The 18,934-nt window shown below is 42.0% G+C and overlaps 1 protein-coding gene across 4 annotated transcripts in view; it reads left to right on the top strand.

Annotated features, from left to right (window-relative positions):
* Positions 1-18,934, top strand: part of DSCAM (DS cell adhesion molecule) — a 472,834-nt gene that overhangs the window by 379,392 nt on the left and 74,508 nt on the right. For all 4 annotated transcript variants that reach the window (XM_064705508.1, XM_064705527.1, XM_064705537.1 and 1 more), the window contains exons 19-20: positions 1,330-1,485; positions 10,932-11,065. In XM_064705508.1, the coding sequence (XP_064561578.1) occupies positions 1,330-1,485; positions 10,932-11,065 (290 nt within the window). The remainder of the gene's footprint in view (positions 1-1,329; positions 1,486-10,931; positions 11,066-18,934) is intronic.

Raw genomic sequence — 18,934 nt, 5'->3', positions numbered from 1 at the left:
AAAGAGATGGCAAAATTTTTTGCTGAGGGCAAAAGAAGGAAATGTCTCTGGGAAAAGCTTGTTATTTCCATGCCAGCTTTTCCTATTGTGTTTTTGTAGTCTTAGCATAATTCCTGGGGAAATAGGCTCCAGAGCAGAGACTGAGTGAAAGAATCAAAGGAAAATTGTGATGCTTTCCTAATCTGTAATTTATTGCATGATGATAATTCCACGTATGGCCCTTTTTTGTAAATTAAACAAATAAGTAGGTTTGAGATGCACATGACTTTATTCCTATTTGCCCTGTGGATTTTTCACAGCTGTCTCCCTTCTTTCCTTTCATCCAGCAGAACCACAGTTCACCCTAACCTGCAATTGTGCAAATCCTGGCCTCTGTTAGTGTGGAAAGGGGAATTTAGAGTGGAAATGTGACCCAGAGGCCCATTGTCACTGCTGGTAATGGTAGCCTCAAAAATATTTGGAAATCAACCAAGTCCTTTAAAAATAAAGATTAAAAATGTATGAGAAGCATACAGAAAAAAATGTAAACATGTAGGGCATAAAATGAAATGTTTACAGTGACGCCTGTAGTTTTGGATCAGATCCTGTGTGGATATTATCACATCTAAGCTCCTATGTGTTGTCTCACAACATGACGAAAAAATTATGTTCATACCATGCTTAAAACTGGATTTTCTTGATTTATTCAACTTTATTTGCTGTCCTAAATATGTGTAAAGTTTTTTTTTTTCTTTTTGCCATATGGGTTGTACTTCTTAGCTTGCTTCAAAAAAAAAAGAGATTAATATGAAGTGCATCATCTTTCTGCAAGTAAATCTGATTTTACTGTGTTTAAATCGATTGTAAGCCACTATTGCTGCTATCAAGTGCTTTGCAGCACCACTTGCTGCATATTTTAAAATAAAGGGGACATTTTCTTCATTTTCCTTATGAGAAATGGTCTTTCTCATAACCAGAAAATCTTTATAAAGATAACCAATGTTCCCATTTTTTTTCTTTAGGGGATGTTTCACAATAATCTCTTCTTGCTATCTGTTCTTTATGAAAAATCTCATTACTTGTAGAATTTCTTCAGTTCTCTTCATCTTATATTTTTTTTTAAATTGCAACAAAAAAAAAGTTTGAAATGAAAAATGGGTCTGCTTCAAGTGGTAAGAGGTCAGGACATAAATGAATTAATTGTAATTCATTACAAATCATTGCTGTTCTGTAATAATGAAGTATTCCTTGTCTGGGACACCCAAGATTTCCACAGCAGGTATCAACACCCGGAAGAAGAGTGAAGTTGGCAATAACTCCACTTCCTTTTTATTTCATTTTATTTTATAGAGCTGGGAGAGATAAAGAATGTCACTACTACCCAGCCATCCCTGGAGCTGGATGGTTTGGAAAAATACACCAACTACAGCATCCAGGTGTTGGCTTTCACCCGGGCTGGGGATGGAGTGAGGAGCGAGCAGATTTTCACCCGCACTAAGGAGGATGGTAAGGAGTGAAAGCACCTTCCATTCCTGCTTCCAGGAAATGTCTGTTTGTCTCAGGCAAATATTTTATGTAAAGACATGTCTCAGGCCTGCAGAGATTGAAAATTCAGCCCTGGGTTGTCCCAGCACAGGGAGGAGCTGGAGCTGCTGCAGAGCCCAGAGGAGGCTCCAGGATGAGCAGAGGGATGGAGCAGCTCTGCTGGCAGGAAAGGCTGGCACAGCTGGCATTGCTCACCTGCACAGGAGTGAACAAAAGGCCTCAGGGCCTGGAGGAGCTGACAAGAAAGATGAAAACAGAATTTTCACAATGGCCTGGAATGACAGGACAATGGGGAATGGCTTCAGACTAACAGAGAGTAGTACTAGATGGCATCTTGGCAATGAGGAATTGTTCCCCTGGCAGGGTGGGCAGGGGCTGGGATGGAATTCCCAGAGCAGCTGTGGCTGCCCCTGGATCCCTGGCAGTGCCCAAGGCCAGGTTGGACACTGGGGCTGGAGCAGCCTGGGAGAGTGGAAGGTGTTCCTGCCATGGCAGGGGTGGCACTGGATGATCTTTAAGGTCCTTTCCAAACCATTCTGATATTCTATGAAAATGGGGAAAGAAGGAGAGACTCTTCTGGAACTATCTTATATTACTTAGATCCCACTATGAATATTTTTTCACTATACATATATATATATATACACACACACACACACATATACATATATGTATATAAATCCTCCAAATATCTCTTCCTTCAAAAGCAAAATAAAGAACAAAAATGTCTTACCTTTCTTCCTAGACCAAAGCATAGAAAATTCAATTCCTCATGCTGAAAGTTTAAGAAACTTTTAATCATCCACAGACACTGACACGTGAGATCCCATAATCACTTTATTGTAACTGTTATAATCACTTCAGGTTGCCTCAGTAGGATGCCATGCACTGATCTATTTCTGGAGCACTAAAATTCCAAATTCAGGGGAGGTTTTGTCCCTAACCTGTTTTAATGCCTTGAAAATACAATGAGATGTACAAATGTATTTTTTGATCCCCTAAATGCTTTTGAAAAACTGGATCAAGACTTTTTATGGTACAGATAAAAATGCCCACAGTCCTCTCAATGAGGTTACTTGAATAATGTTTAATTTTTAAATTCTCATGTGAGTTATACAATATGTTTTCAAGGAAATTAGTCAATGGATTTTCCTTTCTTGTACATTCACTTTGTTGGTCACTCATGAATATATGAATATACATGCCAATTTTTTATTTGTAATAAGATTTACAAAAGTGACAAGAGAGCAGGTTCAGAAAATTAACTGACTTGATGAATTCTGTGCTTTTTCCCCAATAAAAAATTATGTGAATGAAGTTATTAATTTTTTTCCAATTAAATATTAAGGGACTCATACTAAAATTTCCATACATTGTAAGGTCACCTGGCCCAGCTGTAGCTGTATCCAGGGGATGCAGTAAATGAAAATTGCTCAGCTCTAGACTTGTGTGTCTCAAACACTGAACATCCTGATATCAGCCTAAAGTCCTTTAACAGTTACTTTGGAGCACCCAGGTCCTGACTCAGATGCTCTTGGGGCACCCAGTGCTTGGAAATAGATGGATTTATTTCAATGAAAAAAGATCTAAAATGTAAAATCTGTAATGTAAGAGAACTGCAAAACACATGCTGCATTTTCAAGTTACTTTTTGTCAAGTAGATTCCAGCATAGCAAACCTGAATTTTCTCTGAACACAAAGGCTGTCAGCCCTGAGCCTTGGGAATGGGATTTAATCCACCAGGAGCCAGGAGTAATGTCCCACAATGCTCCAGGAGCTTGGGGGCAGGCTGGGATATCTGGTTCATGTCAGAAGCCTCAAATATTTCTTCTCCTTGTCCTCCTTCTCCTTCTTCTCTTCCTCCTTCTCCTTCTCCTTCTCCTTCTCCTTCTCCTTCTCCTTCTCCTTCTCCTTCTCCTTCTCCTCCATCTCCTCCATCATCTCTGTCATCATCTTTGTCTTTTCTTCCCCCTAGCCCAGCCTCATTTGCTCATCCCAGTTCTTGGTGGTGGCTCTTTTGCTGTCTCCATCCTGGGATCAGACAGGCCCTGGGGAGGGGAGCACATTGCTCAGACTGTGTTTGGAGCTGTGCAAAGCTCATCTCTCACCTTTACTCCTCCTGCAGCTCAGCAATAACTCGCCCTGGGACAGCCTGATGAAACTTTCCAGAGATTTTCTGATGCCTCACACTGGTTGTATTCATTAAATCTTTTGTCCAGGAAACTAAGTGGAAAGGTGTTCCAGAAAATACAGTTATTTCATATTCAGCTTCAGCTTCACATCTTTTTACTAAGGGCAGGAAAGGTTTTGAGTGGAATATACAGAGCCCTGCTGTTAAGCATAAGCCAAACCCAAAATCCTGGATCTAAACATCCTGAAGGCTGTGGAAGTTAAAGAGGAAAAGAGCATTCACACTGGCAAACTGTGCACCAAACAGGTGCCTCATTCCTCAGAGGAAGGGACATTTCTACTGTCATTTTCTAAGAAAAATATTCTGTAGAGGATTTTTCAGTAGGACTAATTCCAGTGCACTTAAAAGATTCTGCCCTGAAGTGAGTTTAAGCATTTCCTTGGCATGTGAAATAAATTAATTGGAATCCTAACAGAGCTTAGAACTGGACCTTCTCTGGCTACAATTATGACACAAGATATTCCACCCTGTTCTAATAAAATCTGAAAATCTGGGATATTTTTAAGTGGCTGCCAAGCCCTCCACATCATTATTGCTATGAGGCCATATCTGATCATTAATTCCATTCTCTTTTTTTCATTTTTTTTACATGAGAGGAAACTTTTCTTTGTAAAATCAATGTTGCAGCATTTTCCTCTGCTGCTGGAAAAGCCAGCTGGGGCCTCCTGTGACTTCTCTGTTGGTGTTCAGTTAAAGACATCAACCCAGAATTTCTTCAGCAGGCTTGATATCTCTAAGGGTAACTCAGCAAGTGAATCCTGGATGGAATGCCTTGATACTTTGATTTTTTGTAATGTTTGATACTGATTTTAGACACCAGAGGTCAGACACTGCTGCTGATCAGCAAAGGAAATGGGAACAACTCAAGCAAATAATAGGAAAAGAGCTTTCAAGAAATGAGCTTTCCTTTCAATGTGATCATATTTAGGGGGTTTATCCAGCATTTTCTCCCCCCTTTTCTGAGAGCTGACTTCAGAAAAAATGCTGCTCTTTCTGAGTTCCTCCTGGTAGAAAAATAATGCAAGAAGAAATGTCCAATTTTTAAAAATTCATTCTGGTTTTGTCCATTATCTTTTCCACTTTACAGTTTCTAATAAGCTGCTCATCCTCTTCACCTGGAGACTTGCTTTAATAAACCATTAAAAATTAAAGCAGCTCTTCCAATTCTTTTCCCTGCTGTGATCAAAATGCAGTTTGAAAGGCTTCTCTGTTTTGCAGCAAGAGGGAGTGTGTGTCACAGATTCCCTCTCTGCTCCTGTGCTGCAAATGCAACATGAGCAAACTATGGTTGAAATAAAGAATTTGCTGCCTGACCAAGCCTGGAACATGACAAAGCACCTTGGCTGGCAGCAGTGCCCTGACCTTGGGAGGACACAGACCCCAGAGCCCCCATGCCAGGAGAGCTTCCTGCAGCTGGGAATTTGCTCTGGGTGTCTGTCAGAGGTGGCATCTGGGCTGGCAGTGCCACAGGAGGGTTTTAGCAGCAGTGCTGTGCTTCCAGCTCTCTGGCACTCAGAGCCAGGCAAAAGCTGCAGCAGGAAGGAAGGGAAAATAATCCCAAATCCCTCTGCCAGCCCCACTCTGCTGAATGCAAAGGGATTTCTCTCTTCTTCCTCTCCCTGGACACCAAGCTTCCTCACCATGGGCATGAGAGGCACAGACAGCATCTGGCAAGCTTTACAATTTTTCTGAAATGATTAAGCAGAAATGCAGTGTCATCGTTTGAGCCTGGCACAGAGCCAGTGCCCCATGAAAATGCCTCACCCTGGTGTCTGCTGTGAGATGTGACCAGGAATAAGCAAAACAGGCTCTAACTTAAACATAAAGACCACTTTATTACTTAAACTACAGGGAAATAGGGAGAGACTATAAAGAAAAGAAAAAAAAAATTGAAAACCTTACAAAACCACTTTTCCTCCTCCCCACTCCCTGACTTTCCCAATCCAATACATTCTCTCAAAAATACCAACTGCCCAGCCCGGCACGACACTTTAGTATACTCAAACTGCAGTTCATGAAGAGGAAAAGGAGTCCTTCTTGTTCCATAGGCTTCTGGAAACACACTGAAAACCTCGGATGCTTCCTTGTCACTTCGGCACCGCCCGGAAAGTCCATTTGCCGCTTGTGACATGTTCCTTCCATGCTCAGTGCTCTCACCACTGTGCATGGACCAGAGCTGCTTCTAGGGCTGTCTTTTAAGGATGCCTTGTCTCACTCCAAAAAGGCACAGTCTCTGCTTTGGGACATCTGTCCCCCCATATTTTTCCAACCCCCTGGGGCCGAGGGGTCCCCACGATGAACCCTCCTGGTTCTGAGGCACTGCCTCCCCCTAAATGCAGTCTGTGTCACAGGAACAACTGAGTCCATGGCTACAAGAAAAAGTCCAGCCAAAAGGCCACTCCAAATCATCTCTCCCCATCCAATCATCTCCACAATCTCCGGGCCAAAAGTCCTTATCTCATCTCATCTCTCATCTCCCTTCTTATTCAGCTTCGAGGAGGATTAGCATTTTTGTAAGGCCCCAATCATGCAAGAAAGGGTTAAAAGTTTTCAGTCTCTGTCTGTCGGTCCCGGAACGGCTCCCACGCACGCTGCCCACACGCTGCCGCTGCGGCCGGGCAGTCTTCCTCCCCCTTCTCGCTGGCTGCTCTCCTGGGGGGGAGGGGGGGAGAAAGGGGGGGCTGGCTGCCCGAGGGCTGACTCTCTGGGACCTTCCACCCTTCCATCCTCGAAGCCCCCCCGAAGCCCCCTCTGTCCAAGCCCCAGGCCTACCGCGTGGCTGGCCCCTCCCCCGCCCAGCAGCAGCGGGCCGGGCGGGGGAGAGATCTGAACTCCTCGCCCGACGATGTCCAAAGAGGAAGTGCCAGGGCAGTGCCCTGCTTTTAACCCCTGTGTATTCTCGGAGGTGTGTCCAAACCCCACTGGCTACACCAGGTGTCAGTATGAAACCCAAAACCTTCATTGGTTTGACCACAGCTTCCCAGAATTCCCACTTCTTCCTGGTCAAACCATGACATGCAGCCAGATGCATGTTCAGTACTCCTTGGAGCAGAGCTCTGCTTAGGTTTGTTCAGCTGATGAGGGTGACTGGGCTCTGTGAGGAGAAATTGCCCTTGATGACCCCTTAATGCACTTTTTTTTTCTAGTGGTAAAGATCTCCAATTTTATCTTTTTGACTGAAAAGCAAAAGGCCCAGAATAGTAAATGTTCCCACTGGGAAACTGGCAGAATTTGATAGAAATGGTGAGCTTAATATGAGGCCAGTTCAGAGTAAATTCATGTGTGGATGTGTTTTGGCTGGCATAGATCTGCATTATAGGTGGAATATTTACATGAACAAACAGGCAGCAGTCAGGAGCTGAGTTTATTTTGGTTTTTCTAAGTGCAGCCAGCAATGGAATAGTCCCATATCATGCAGAATTAAAACCCTGTTACAGAACAAGGCTTGGATTTCTGATTTATTTGCCATATCACTCTTTAAATGCACCACAGTCTGTGCATTTGCCTCCCTGCTGCTTGGTACTGTGAAGAAGAATGGTGATAATCTCTCTGCTTATGAAAAGGAGAATGAGAAAGTTCCTGGAGCTCCTCCCCATTATCTGGCACATCTAAATGCTGGTTCCCAGCCCTGTCGTATCAGGATAATTGCCTGCTCTGCTTTAGCATTTCACTTGCACTGTCAGGAATACAAAGTGTTCTCCTCCACATGAAAGCAGGATGCTATTTCCGTGTTTTTCAAAGCCTTGCTAGCTGGAGAATGAGGCCATCTTTGATCTTAAATTTGCCACATCTGCTCCCTGGAAGGCTGCAAAGTTGTTTAGAAGCAATCCTCAGCTTCTCACCATAGTTTTAGCCCTGGTGATTATGGGGGAAAAAAAAAAGGATCTATGGCATTGTGCAAATTCAGTTTGTATTTCTGGGAGCTGTGGGAGTCAGTGTGCTAAATAAAGGTCCAGGGAGAATTCAATAAGGCAGCTCTGGTCTCCTGATACTGCTGGCTTGTAATGACTGAAGCCTGAAATGCTGAGAATTCAATGAAAATAAGAGGAAAATACCTTTAATTTGCTTGCCAAGGGTCAGGATTTTCTTCTCCGGGATCAGGCAGGCACCACATTCCCCAGCTATTGAAAATGCAGGTCCAGCAACGAGGGGAGAGAATGATGCATCTGACTTCATGTTCTCAGAAGGCTAATTTATTACTTTATTATACTATATTATATTAAAGAATACTATACTATACTAAAGAATACAGAAAATACACTTACTGAATGCTAAAAAGATAATAATGAAAACTCGTGACTTTTTCTAGAGTCCCAACACAGCTTGGCAGTGGTTGGCCAAAGAGTGAAAACAACTCACAGCAGAATCCAATGGAACAATCACCTGTGGGTGAACAATCTCCAAACACATTCCACATGAGCACAACACAGGAGAAGCAAATGAGATAAGAATTGTTTTCCTTTACTCTGAGGCTTCTCAGCTTCCCAGGAGAAAAACTCTGGGCAAAGGAATCACATTCAGGGAATGTGAATGCCACAGCCAACCACAACTTCTCCAGATGCCCAAGGAACCCAGTTTAGTAAGAAATGCTTCAGTTGATGCTGAGGTAGCTGTTTTGAGGTCCAGGGGATGGGTTTGACCAATGACTTTACCCTCTGGACAGAGAACAATGGGATCTGTGGAGCACCAGATGAGATTTTACAGGATTCCTGCCAAGGAAATGTAAACACTACCACACACGCAGTGGAGTGACACACTGCTTTCATGTGCACAGCCCAGCAGTGCAGCAAAAAGAGGACTAATAAATGAGTATTCAGAATAGTTTTGGCAACACTGCAGAAATTGCTGCCTGACTCCAACCCAGTGAGATGGAGAGGTCCTTGGATTGAAACTTTTGTTAAATGTCTTCCTGAGTTTCTTTCTGGCCCCTCTGTGCTGGTCTCACACCAAACAGCAACACAGCAATGACAAGGAATGTTTCCCACATAGGCCCAATGACTGGAAAATGCCAGATGAATTCTGAGTTAATCCCTCAACACTCGACAGCCATGACCAATTACCATCAGACCTGTCCCTATAGATCACACCCTAATTTAACAATAAATTGCATTAACCTCATCCATCTATTTGCAGTGATTTCCAGAAAACATTGCTATCCATAAAGGAATCCTCCTGTGGGTTAGGTAATTACCCTGGAGAGCCAGCTTTCACTCCTCAGCAGCAGGAGCAAATAGCATTTCTAATGAGCTGGGTATAAATAACAAGTTGGATGCTGTCAAGCATCAATATTTACTCTGCATTGGATAGAGCTGCTAACTGAATTAGCCCCTTTGCAGTGAGGGGCTGGGTTTGCATGCAATTATCATCATGACGTTCTCACTTGATGCCTAATTAGCTCTCTCAGCACATTATAAATAGAAAATGCAAATTCAAAGAAGTTGCACTGAGTGGTGCCTGTCAATTTTCCCACATATTCCAGGACCACCTATGTAGATATAAAATTGAGGGTCTCCTCACATTGTTTTTACACTGAAGATGAGCAAATTTAGATCCCAGGCCGGCTGACTTCTCTTTATGGGCAAAGTTCTGTAGCAGCATAATATCTGCTTGCTTAATTGAGGTAAAACAAAGATTCAGAATTTATCTGCAAATATCAGGACAAGGGATTTTGTACCTCTGCTGCACAATAACTGTTTTCTGTGAAAGTAAAGAAAGCTGATTAAGCATTACAATGGTAATTGCACTAGAAATTTTAACATTTTGGTAGTTTTACTTGAAAGGAGAGAAAAATATCAGATTCCTCACAAAGCAGTAGTTCTGTAGAGAACAAAGTCCAGAAAATTGTTTCATTTTGACTTTAATAACCCACATAGCAATTATCAATACAACATATCTATTTTAATAATGTGACATAAATATGGAGCACACACAGAGCTATAGTATCTTTCAAATTATTTATTTTCACAGTTTTAAAATATATTTTCAAATATTTTGACACAAGGTGTTATTTTTCAGTAAATTTTAAACCCATTATTCTGATATTAAATGTAGCCCTTGTTTTGTTTGGATACAAGCTTGTGTGTAATGTGATATTCCAGCATGCAGGAAAATAAATCTTAGCAATTTTTCACATTAGTAAAAGAGTGTTTCCAAAACTGGAGAGAATTGTACAGTGTAATGTGTGTTTGAAAAACAGCATATGCTCATGAAATCAAAACCTTTCCCAAAATGCAGGGCTGCAAAGGGATGTGGTTAAGATTACACAGCAAGATTTTAGCATTTCTGAGCTGAAGCTTTTCCCACTGGTTTTAGACAGGAGGTTTGGGGCTTTTTAGCTGTTTCTCTGTGATAACTTTGTATTATTGTGTATTATGTAGATAGCTGCTGTAATTAGAGAAATAGATATTGTGCAGTGCCAGAGAGAGGTCTGAGCTGCTGAGGGCAGGGCGAGGGACAAGGACTCTGTGAGGGGAGATGTCTGCTCACACATCCATTGTGGCACTTGCTGGCCATGGGTCACACCAGGCAGTGCAAACTGCTCATTTACCCTGCACTTCATTAAATTCACAGCTCTGCTCTGGATGTCCATTAAACTGTCCACATGTGCATTATTTATAACACTTTGGCATGGGTTGTGTGTTCAAAGCTGGCCATTTATTATATTATAAAGCCTTGCTTGGCAATTTCTGTGACCACAGACAAGATATTTTCATGTGTGCATTTGGATTCAAGCTGAAAGGGGGAATTTAGGTTGGATCTGGAGAAGTTGTTCTTTCTTGTGAGGGTGGTAAGGCCTTGACAAAGGTTTCTCAGAGGATGCCCCATCCCTGGAAGTGTCCAAGGCCAGGATGGATGGATCTCTGAGGAACCTGGTCTAGTGGAAGGTCTCTCTGCCCATGGCAGGGGTTTGGAAGATATTTAAGTTCACTTCCAACCCAAACCATTTTTGGGTTCATTCTGTGATTTTATGCAGGCTGGAGGGGATATATCACAAAAGTTTAACCGTAAGTGGCAGGTTCTGCTTTGGGACCCTCTGAAGAAGAGTTTCTCCCCCAACCCTTCTCCCTGGCACGCTCGCTAACACCGAGTGTCCATCTCAGCCCATGGGGGCACAGCCACCAAAGCAGCACACTCCCCTTTTCCTCTTAACTCCTCTGTTACACTGGGATGATGGAATATCTGCCTTGGGCCACTCTAACACGCTTTGCTTCTCCAGTTCCAGGTCCTCCTGCTGGAGTTAAAGCAGCTGCTGCCTCGGCCTCCACGGTTTTTGTGTCCTGGCTGCCTCCCCTGAAGCTGAACGGCATCATCAGGAAATACACCGTGTTCTGCTCCCACCCCTACCCCACAGTAAGTGCCACAGCCCCTCTCTGCAGGGCTGACACACAGCATTTGCAGATACCAGCCCTTGATCTTCTCCCTGCTGCTTCCTCTCCTGCCCTTTGCTCCCTGAGCAAGGCCAAAGGGAGATCCTGGAGCTCCAGAGAGAAGTGAGAGTGGAGTTTGGTTTATTCCACCTATCAGATTTTTGTTCAAAACCTATTGCACAAATCATTTCAAAATATGCAGTTGAAATGAAGTATTTTTCAAGGTTGGGTTGGTTTGGAATGTACCAAGTTCCATTTTCCAGGACCAGCTGCATGAGCCCTTTTGCAGCTGGAGGCGTGTATTCATCTACCCTGCTTCCATCTAAGTTCCTGCCTTTTTGCCTTGAGTATTCATGTGTGAAGGAACATAATGACTTACAAACAAACATATTTGCTTGTGAATAGGCTTATTTATGCCTGGAATATTTGCCCAGTCTAGCTCTATGTGCTTTTACTTGCTGAGAAAGTGACAGGAGGAAATTTGAATGGAGTATCAGGTTATCTTTCTTCCTGTCTGAATCACAAAGAAATTCAGCAATCTTTAAACACAAGGGCCAATTGCTCTCTTTAAATACCCATGTATATTTATTTTCATGTGGATTGAAAAGGATACTTATTTATTTTATATCTGAGGTTTGGATTTAGGTTATATCCAAGGTCTGGATTTCAGTTTTAAGCAGGACTTCCCACCAAACGTAAAAAATGCCATCTTGGTTTGATAGGAAAGGAAAATATTGTTCCAGAAATTTCCAAAAGTACTTCAGGCTTGGGGAAATTTCCCTGTCCCCAAGGCAGGAGGTTGGAACAAGGTGGTCTTTTAGATCCTTTCCAACCCAAACCATTGTTTGATTCTCTGATTTATTTTTTGGGACTACTTTCTCCTAAATCCATTCATTTCATAATTGTAGCAAACCAAATCATCTTTAGCACACCTTTAAATGTAAACTAGCTGGAGATTTTCCATTACATTTGGAAATGTGATTAGTTCATTAGTTCTTACTTTTCTATGGTATTCAGTGGGTTAAAGAGGTCAGAGTTTAGAGGACAGCTGTGAGTGGGAATCAGGAACTTCTCTGGGGGCTTGGAGAGAACACCAGATGGTGCTGCTGCCTTCTCCACGTACTTTCCATGCACAAAGCTGCAGTGCTGCTTCCTGGGCCTTTGCTAGCAACGTTTTTCCCTGTATTTACATCCCCAAGAAAATAATCATCCTCAGCTAAAAATATTATTCTCCACCATGTGAGTCTCTCACAGACAAAGCTTCCCATTTTGTGGTTACCTTTTGGAGCACCTCAGAGATGGACAATGACAAGAACAGTTGCTTTTTCTTGCTGTTTTTGGCCTGAACAGAATTTTACTGCTGTATTTTTGTGGTGTTCATTATGCAGGGGTATGTATGAACCATCTTGGAACCATACCTTAGCCCCAGGTAGGGGCACATGGAGGTTTTTGTGCTTTTTATTAATTGCTGATGTGTACATGGATAATTATGAAAGGTGTCCCTGCCCCCAGGACAGATGATCTTTAATGTCCCTTCAACCCAAAGCATTCTGTGATTCCATGATCCTGCTGTTACCCTCATGCAGGTGTGTGTACATAGAAATATATATATGCACACACAGATATATGTATAAATATGTTCAATATAAATATATAAATATATAAATATATAAATAAATATATTATATATAAATATATAAATATATAATATATAAATATATAAATATGTGTCCCTGTCCCAGTGCTCTGCTGATCAGCAGGAGCTGTGGCTTCCAGAGATCTTCTCTATCAGCCCCATGTGCTGAGTGAGGCAGGGATCACACTGGGGGCTCAGTTTCCAGAAGCCCAATTGGACATTTTTAAACAAATGCAAGCCCTCAGGAGATATTTAATATAGGACACACTCCCTCAGCTTTATTTCTAACAAAAATGCTTTGTTATCTTTTATTCTGAGATGGATTGTGAGCTAAAAAAGCTGTTTTATTCAGAGCTGCTTTGCAGTGAATCCAGCCTGCTGCAGAGCTGCTCAAATGCCAACACTGCTGTGCAGATACACTTAATATATCCAGGGAAGTTCTTGTTTGATTCACTGCTGGCAGAGAGAAGTAGCTGACAGAGGGAGAGGCCTTAAATTAGGGTGAGGAGGAGAATAAATAAAAGACCTGTGTCTTTATCATCTGCTCTGCCACCATCAGTAGCAAGTGCTGTAGCTGCAGGTATGGAGCCCTAAAAACTTCATCCATCACTCACAGCCCTGGCTGCAAAAGAACTTTGCTAAAAGTCTGCTATTCAAGCAGAAAGGCAAACTCAGTTTTCAGGCATCAGTGAATAGAAAGAGAAAAGGACGGGGCTAAAGGTAAATTTATGGGGAGGCTGCATTCTTTGCTGATTGTATTTTATTGCCGAGAACAAATCCATGCAATAGACTTTAGACAGGTTAACACCAGTCCTTTACACAAGAACACTGCTTTGGTGTTTAAGTCACCAACAGGAAAAATAATTAATTCTGTTGGTTGTATTGTGCATATTTTTATTACAAACATAACGCTTATACAAGCCTGACGTATTATAAAATGAAGATTTGCTGCCTCTTGCACTGTTCAGTTTGCTTTGCTAAGGCAGAAGCTTTTAAAACTTCTGCTGCCTCTGTATAGAACAAAAAGCATTTCCTCTTTAAATATTTTGAGCCCTAAGGACAGTATTTGCCTGGGATGTTTCAAACCACAAATATGATTAATGTGTGAAAAATGGAAAAGATTCTCCACTGCAGTCTGTTCTCTGGCCAAGATAAAGGGCAAGCAAGGATCCAATTTCACACTGTTTAATTGTTGTGTCTGTAGTATTCTACAGGCATAATTAGGCAAAACTTTCTGGTTTTTTATTCTGAAAATGTAGGAAAAAATACAGAAATATGAGACTTCATGGATCCTCCATTCTTCAAATATAAGAAACAGAATATGGCAGAATTTAAGTTAGAAAAATTATCCTTTGTGCTAATTCATAGCCTATATTTTTGCTTCTCCCCACTTTCTACCACATCCATGTCCAACTTTTGGTAGGATCCGGCTTTTTAGGACCACCTGTAATGGTCCCATGGTGGCCAGATTCCTTTTAAGAGAGGTGATTCCCATTGTTCTGGCGGGATGCTCATAGCACTCCATTCCCAGGTCTCAGGGAAGTTCTGTCACTGCTGTCCCACCCTGCCAGGGGGATTTTCCCCCATGGTGTCACCCACAGGGAACACAGTTTCAATCCTAGCACAGAAATTAAGCTTCAGTTCCTGCTGGTTCAGTTCCTCTAAGGTTCAGTTCGTGCTGAACTTAACTCATTCCTCAGGAGGCTGCTAGAACTGTACATGTGCAATGCCAGGGCTTCTCAAGTGCAACAGAAAAGGAGATTTGGGTTTTTTCTGAAGAAAAAAAGACCAAAAAAACTCCCTAAAAACAACCACCGACCTCTTGTTGCATTCAGGTCAGTACAATGCTTAAGGAGGAATCAATGGGATTAGATTAAATAAAATTTAGGTGTCAAAGTGTCTGGAAAAGGTGGCTGTGACACACAGGTTAGCCAGCCTGGGAAACTTTGATCTCAGAACAGGTAAAAAGGATCTCCTAAAGAAGCAGGAGGGTGCTGAGGGCAGGAGAAGGAAGGTAAAAGATCAGGATTTCTTGATACAGGAAATTATGAGAAAGTGCCTATGCACAAGGACAGGGAATTTTTTATATGGGAAATTCTGATCACCTGGGGGAAAATATTACCATGAGATCCTGGTCAAATATTGAAGCTGGGGCCCAGATTGTGGCATCTCCACATGTGGAAATCTTCAAGACTTCACTTGACCTGTCCCTGAGCAACTTGATGGAATTAAACTTGCTTTGGGAAGGGGGTTGGACTGGGTGACCTCCAGAGGAACCTTCCAATCTCAATTCTATTATAATAAAGCAGTTTAAAACTGGAAAAGTTGGTCAAAATCTGTATACAGCCAGGGAAACCAGACAGTGCTAGAGTTAATGTGCAACCCTTGGAGGAAAAGACACATTAAATTGATACCAAGATGTCTCATAATTTAAAAGTCTCCTATAAAACTCGTATGACATTTTAGGCCACTGGCAGGACTCTTTGTCTTTCCCATCTGAGCACTTTCTATGCACAGTCTCCCAAACAAGTTCTGCTTTTAGCTCTCACTATCAGGAAATCAGAGAGTGGGAGTGAGGTCACCTTATTTCACATCTTAACTGAGTTCCACATGAGTGGAGGAAAGACAAGAACCAACTGACTGTGTCCTGAAAAGGAAAATCACTGAGAAAGGAGAATGGTTTCCATTTATTATCTTTTTATAGTGCACCTCTACTTACATTACTCCTTTCCATTAATCTCCAGGCTTTCTATGGAGGAAGCACAGTGTGATGCACAAATTAATGACCTGCTTTGCTGGGAACAGCGGGAAAATCCTGTTTAATGTGTTTGTTTCTATTAGTGAGTGACCCACCAGCAGATCAGCAAAATCCAAACAGCAACAACAACCATAATGACTAAACTTTGCTAATCAACAAGTCAAAATAGACTTTGATATGTGTATTTCTGATTGGATGATGCTATATTCTTTATTGACACCCAAATGATTTTGCTGGTCTGTATTTTCTCAGCTCTTTAACTCACTTTCTAGCACAAGGACCCAAAGATCGGCAAATATGACAAAAACCTGCAAAGCATACAGTTATATATTTAAAACCCTAGATTTCAGATAAGAAGAACCAGTTTATTCTCTGGTATTTAATCCTGATGATAGTTTTGAAATGTTGGTTGATGAAACTGTTGCTTAGCTGTGGGATTCTGCTGAGAGATGATTTGTCCCTCAAACCCACCTTTGACTGAGGTCTCAAAAGACCAGAAGCCTGAGGACTGGAAGGAGAAGAAATTCCAGAACTGTTGAATGAGATGAATGGAGTGAGAATATTCCTGCAAAGATCCCAGACAATAAACTGGATTATCTGGATGAGGAACCAGAGCACAAAGCAGACCCCAGTGCTGAAATAGGGGCAGTGATTAGGAATTATCTCATAGTGCAAACCCTACAGTCATACCCAGGTACCTGTGTTGGAAGGAGTCTTGGAAAACTGTGATCTACATTTCTGGAATTCTCCAAAGTGTGTAGAAATACCCAAAAACTGAAAGCCCAGCAAAGATTCATGTTGGTCTGGAAATATTTCTGTGAAACATCTGGATTTGGAATTGGTGGTAGATGAAGAGGTGCAAAGCAGTGATGGAGAAGAGAGAAATAATCTTATATTTGGCCGAAGCCCAAGTCAAAACTTAAAAACCCAAGTCAGTTTACGTGAAAACATGATCAGGATTGGAAAGTGGCCAACATCTGAGGCAGACAGTTACTGATCTTTTTGATTTGCTTATTTTACTGTGAGAAACATACTCTTAAACCTGTTAAACTTCTATATTTGTTTCATTCTTTTGCTTTTATTTAAACCCATTAAGGGAAAATAAATCATGTGATTTAACCAGCATACACAGGAGTCTCTGGGGTTGCTGTGTGGAAGAGGAGAGTAATTGCTGCTCTTGGTCTGTAATTCACAGACTCTAAGTGGTATTTAATTAATCTGACTTCAGTCACCTTGAATAGAGTCACAAATACTTATTCTGGGGTCATCAAGGATTTCCTTTCATTAAGGAAAGAAGGTGGATGTCAGTGATAAACTGGATAAATCTCCTTCTGAAAATTTCCCTTCTCTTTGCTTAGCCTAGAGAAAGTATACATGCTTATCCTAAACCAGCAACATAAACTAGATCTGGAAGTATATACAATTATCTTAATCTAGATCTTAAAACTATTAGCTGCCATAAATTCCCATCATCCAGGTGTTTTCCACTCAATTCTTTCAGGCAGACGCAAGTTTTGTCTTGATTTTGCATAGGATGTGTCTAAATTCCAACTTTGGGTTTGCATCACACTTTCTGATCCTCATTTCCTCTCCAGATTAAGGACTTGGATAAAAGAAAACTTTGGAAAATAGAGTCGATGCAGTTATAAGGCAGAAATTATTTGTTGTTAAATCCTGTAGATCTTTCAGTGATTAGGAGGATGCTGAAAGTTTCTTGGAAAAAAGGGAGAAGTAGCTGGCAGAAGTTGGCTAAGTAGATAAAGTTACTGCTGAACAGAAGTTTATTTAGAGTCAGCAGATTCTGTAAGGTTGAATTTTAAATATATGTTCATTGATTTGTGTATTACAAGCAGTATTTATCACTGTATCTATATTGCACTTTTTACAGCATGAAGATATTTATGCTTATTAATTCCTCTGTGCTTTATTTAGCATAGAAATAGTGCATAATTTGGGGGTTATTTTAAAACCTTATATTGGACAGTATTTAAAATGTGTCTATTTAATATACCACATGTTCTATTTTTAGCCTTTTTGTCGTTGTTTCACATCTTTGGTGCCAGCTCCCAAACACAGTGCATTCATTATTTTAATTGCTTTGTCAGCTTTACATTTTTTACCTCTCTTATTTTTGTCAGAGAGCAGACCTCAGGAGGGGATGTGACAGAGTATAAATTGATTCTGAAGATGTGCTGGTTTATATGATTTTTAAAAGGTCTCCTTGTAAAGCCCTACCAAAACAAATTTAATATTGATTTTTTCATAAACCTCCCTTCTCGTCTCACCACCTCGTCTCACACCCAGGGATATCAATACACTCTGACAATAAGTCCTTGGTGTCCTGACCTTCCTGTGGTCACCAGCCCATGACACCATGGGCTGCTTCCCTCCTCAGGAGGCTCAGGGATTCTCCAGGAGCTGCTCCAAAGGGACAGGCAGGTGGTGGACCCTAAGTGAGCTGAGCTACCTGGAGGTCCAGACAGTGGGTTTTCTTCCAGCTGTAATACCTGGAAATGAGAATTCAGGAGCAGCTGAGGGACCTCCAGGTGTTTATCATGGAGAAAAGGAGGCTCAGGTGGGACTTTCTGGCTCTCCACAGCTTCCTGGCAGGAGGGAAGAGCCAGGTGAGGGTCAGGCTCTGCTCTGAGGACAAGAGGGAGTGACCTCAAACTGCACCAGTAAAGGTTCAAGTTGGACATCAGGAAGAATTTCCCCAAGGAAAGGGAGCTCAGGCCTTGGCAGGGGCTGCCCAGGGAGCTTTGCAGTGCCCATCCCTGCAGGTGTCCCCTGGAGGTGGCACTGAGTGCTCTGGGCTGGGGACAAGGTGCCCATGGGGCACAGCTGGCACTCCATGGGCTGGGAGGGCTTTTCCAGCCTCAGGGATTCTGGGATTCTTTGCATTGGCAGGGAGCTGCCTCTGTTCTTCCCATAATTTCCATCTGAAACTTTCTGACATTTTAATTCCACAATTAAGGTGAAAAAGAAAAATGAAGTAACAATGTTATATGGCAGCTGCATTCACTTTTGTGCACAGCATCTGTTTCCGACAGTTACCTTCAATAATGAGTGAAAAACAGATGCCACCTTTCAAAACATGAGCCAACACCTGAACAGAAATCATTGTTAGACCAAAGTGGCAGCCAAGAGCCTTACTGGAAACCATGGTCCAGGATTAGCGGTTATTTGGAGCTTTGAGAGTCTGTCCATCTGTGAAAGGAAGGCAAAAGCCAGCAGTCCTCAAGAAAAGTACAATTTGTGACCTCAGGCAGGCTTTCACATCTTTAGGGAGTTCACTGAGAGGGCACAGCAGTGCTCTGTCTGTTCTTCTCAGGGATGCAGAGCTTGAAGTTCATTCTCTATAAATACAGACATTGATTTTTTTATTACCCCACTTTGCTTCCAGGTAGAAACAACTTGGTGCAGCTCCCAGGACTGGATAACTTGTGAGTCCAGGAGAC

Source organism: Zonotrichia leucophrys, chromosome 1 (genome assembly GCF_028769735.1).
Source record: "Zonotrichia leucophrys gambelii isolate GWCS_2022_RI chromosome 1, RI_Zleu_2.0, whole genome shotgun sequence".
Taxonomy (NCBI): Eukaryota; Metazoa; Chordata; class Aves; order Passeriformes; family Passerellidae; genus Zonotrichia; species Zonotrichia leucophrys.
The sequence above is the reverse complement of the archived record's forward strand: the minus strand, read 5'-3'. Positions and strand labels throughout refer to the sequence as shown.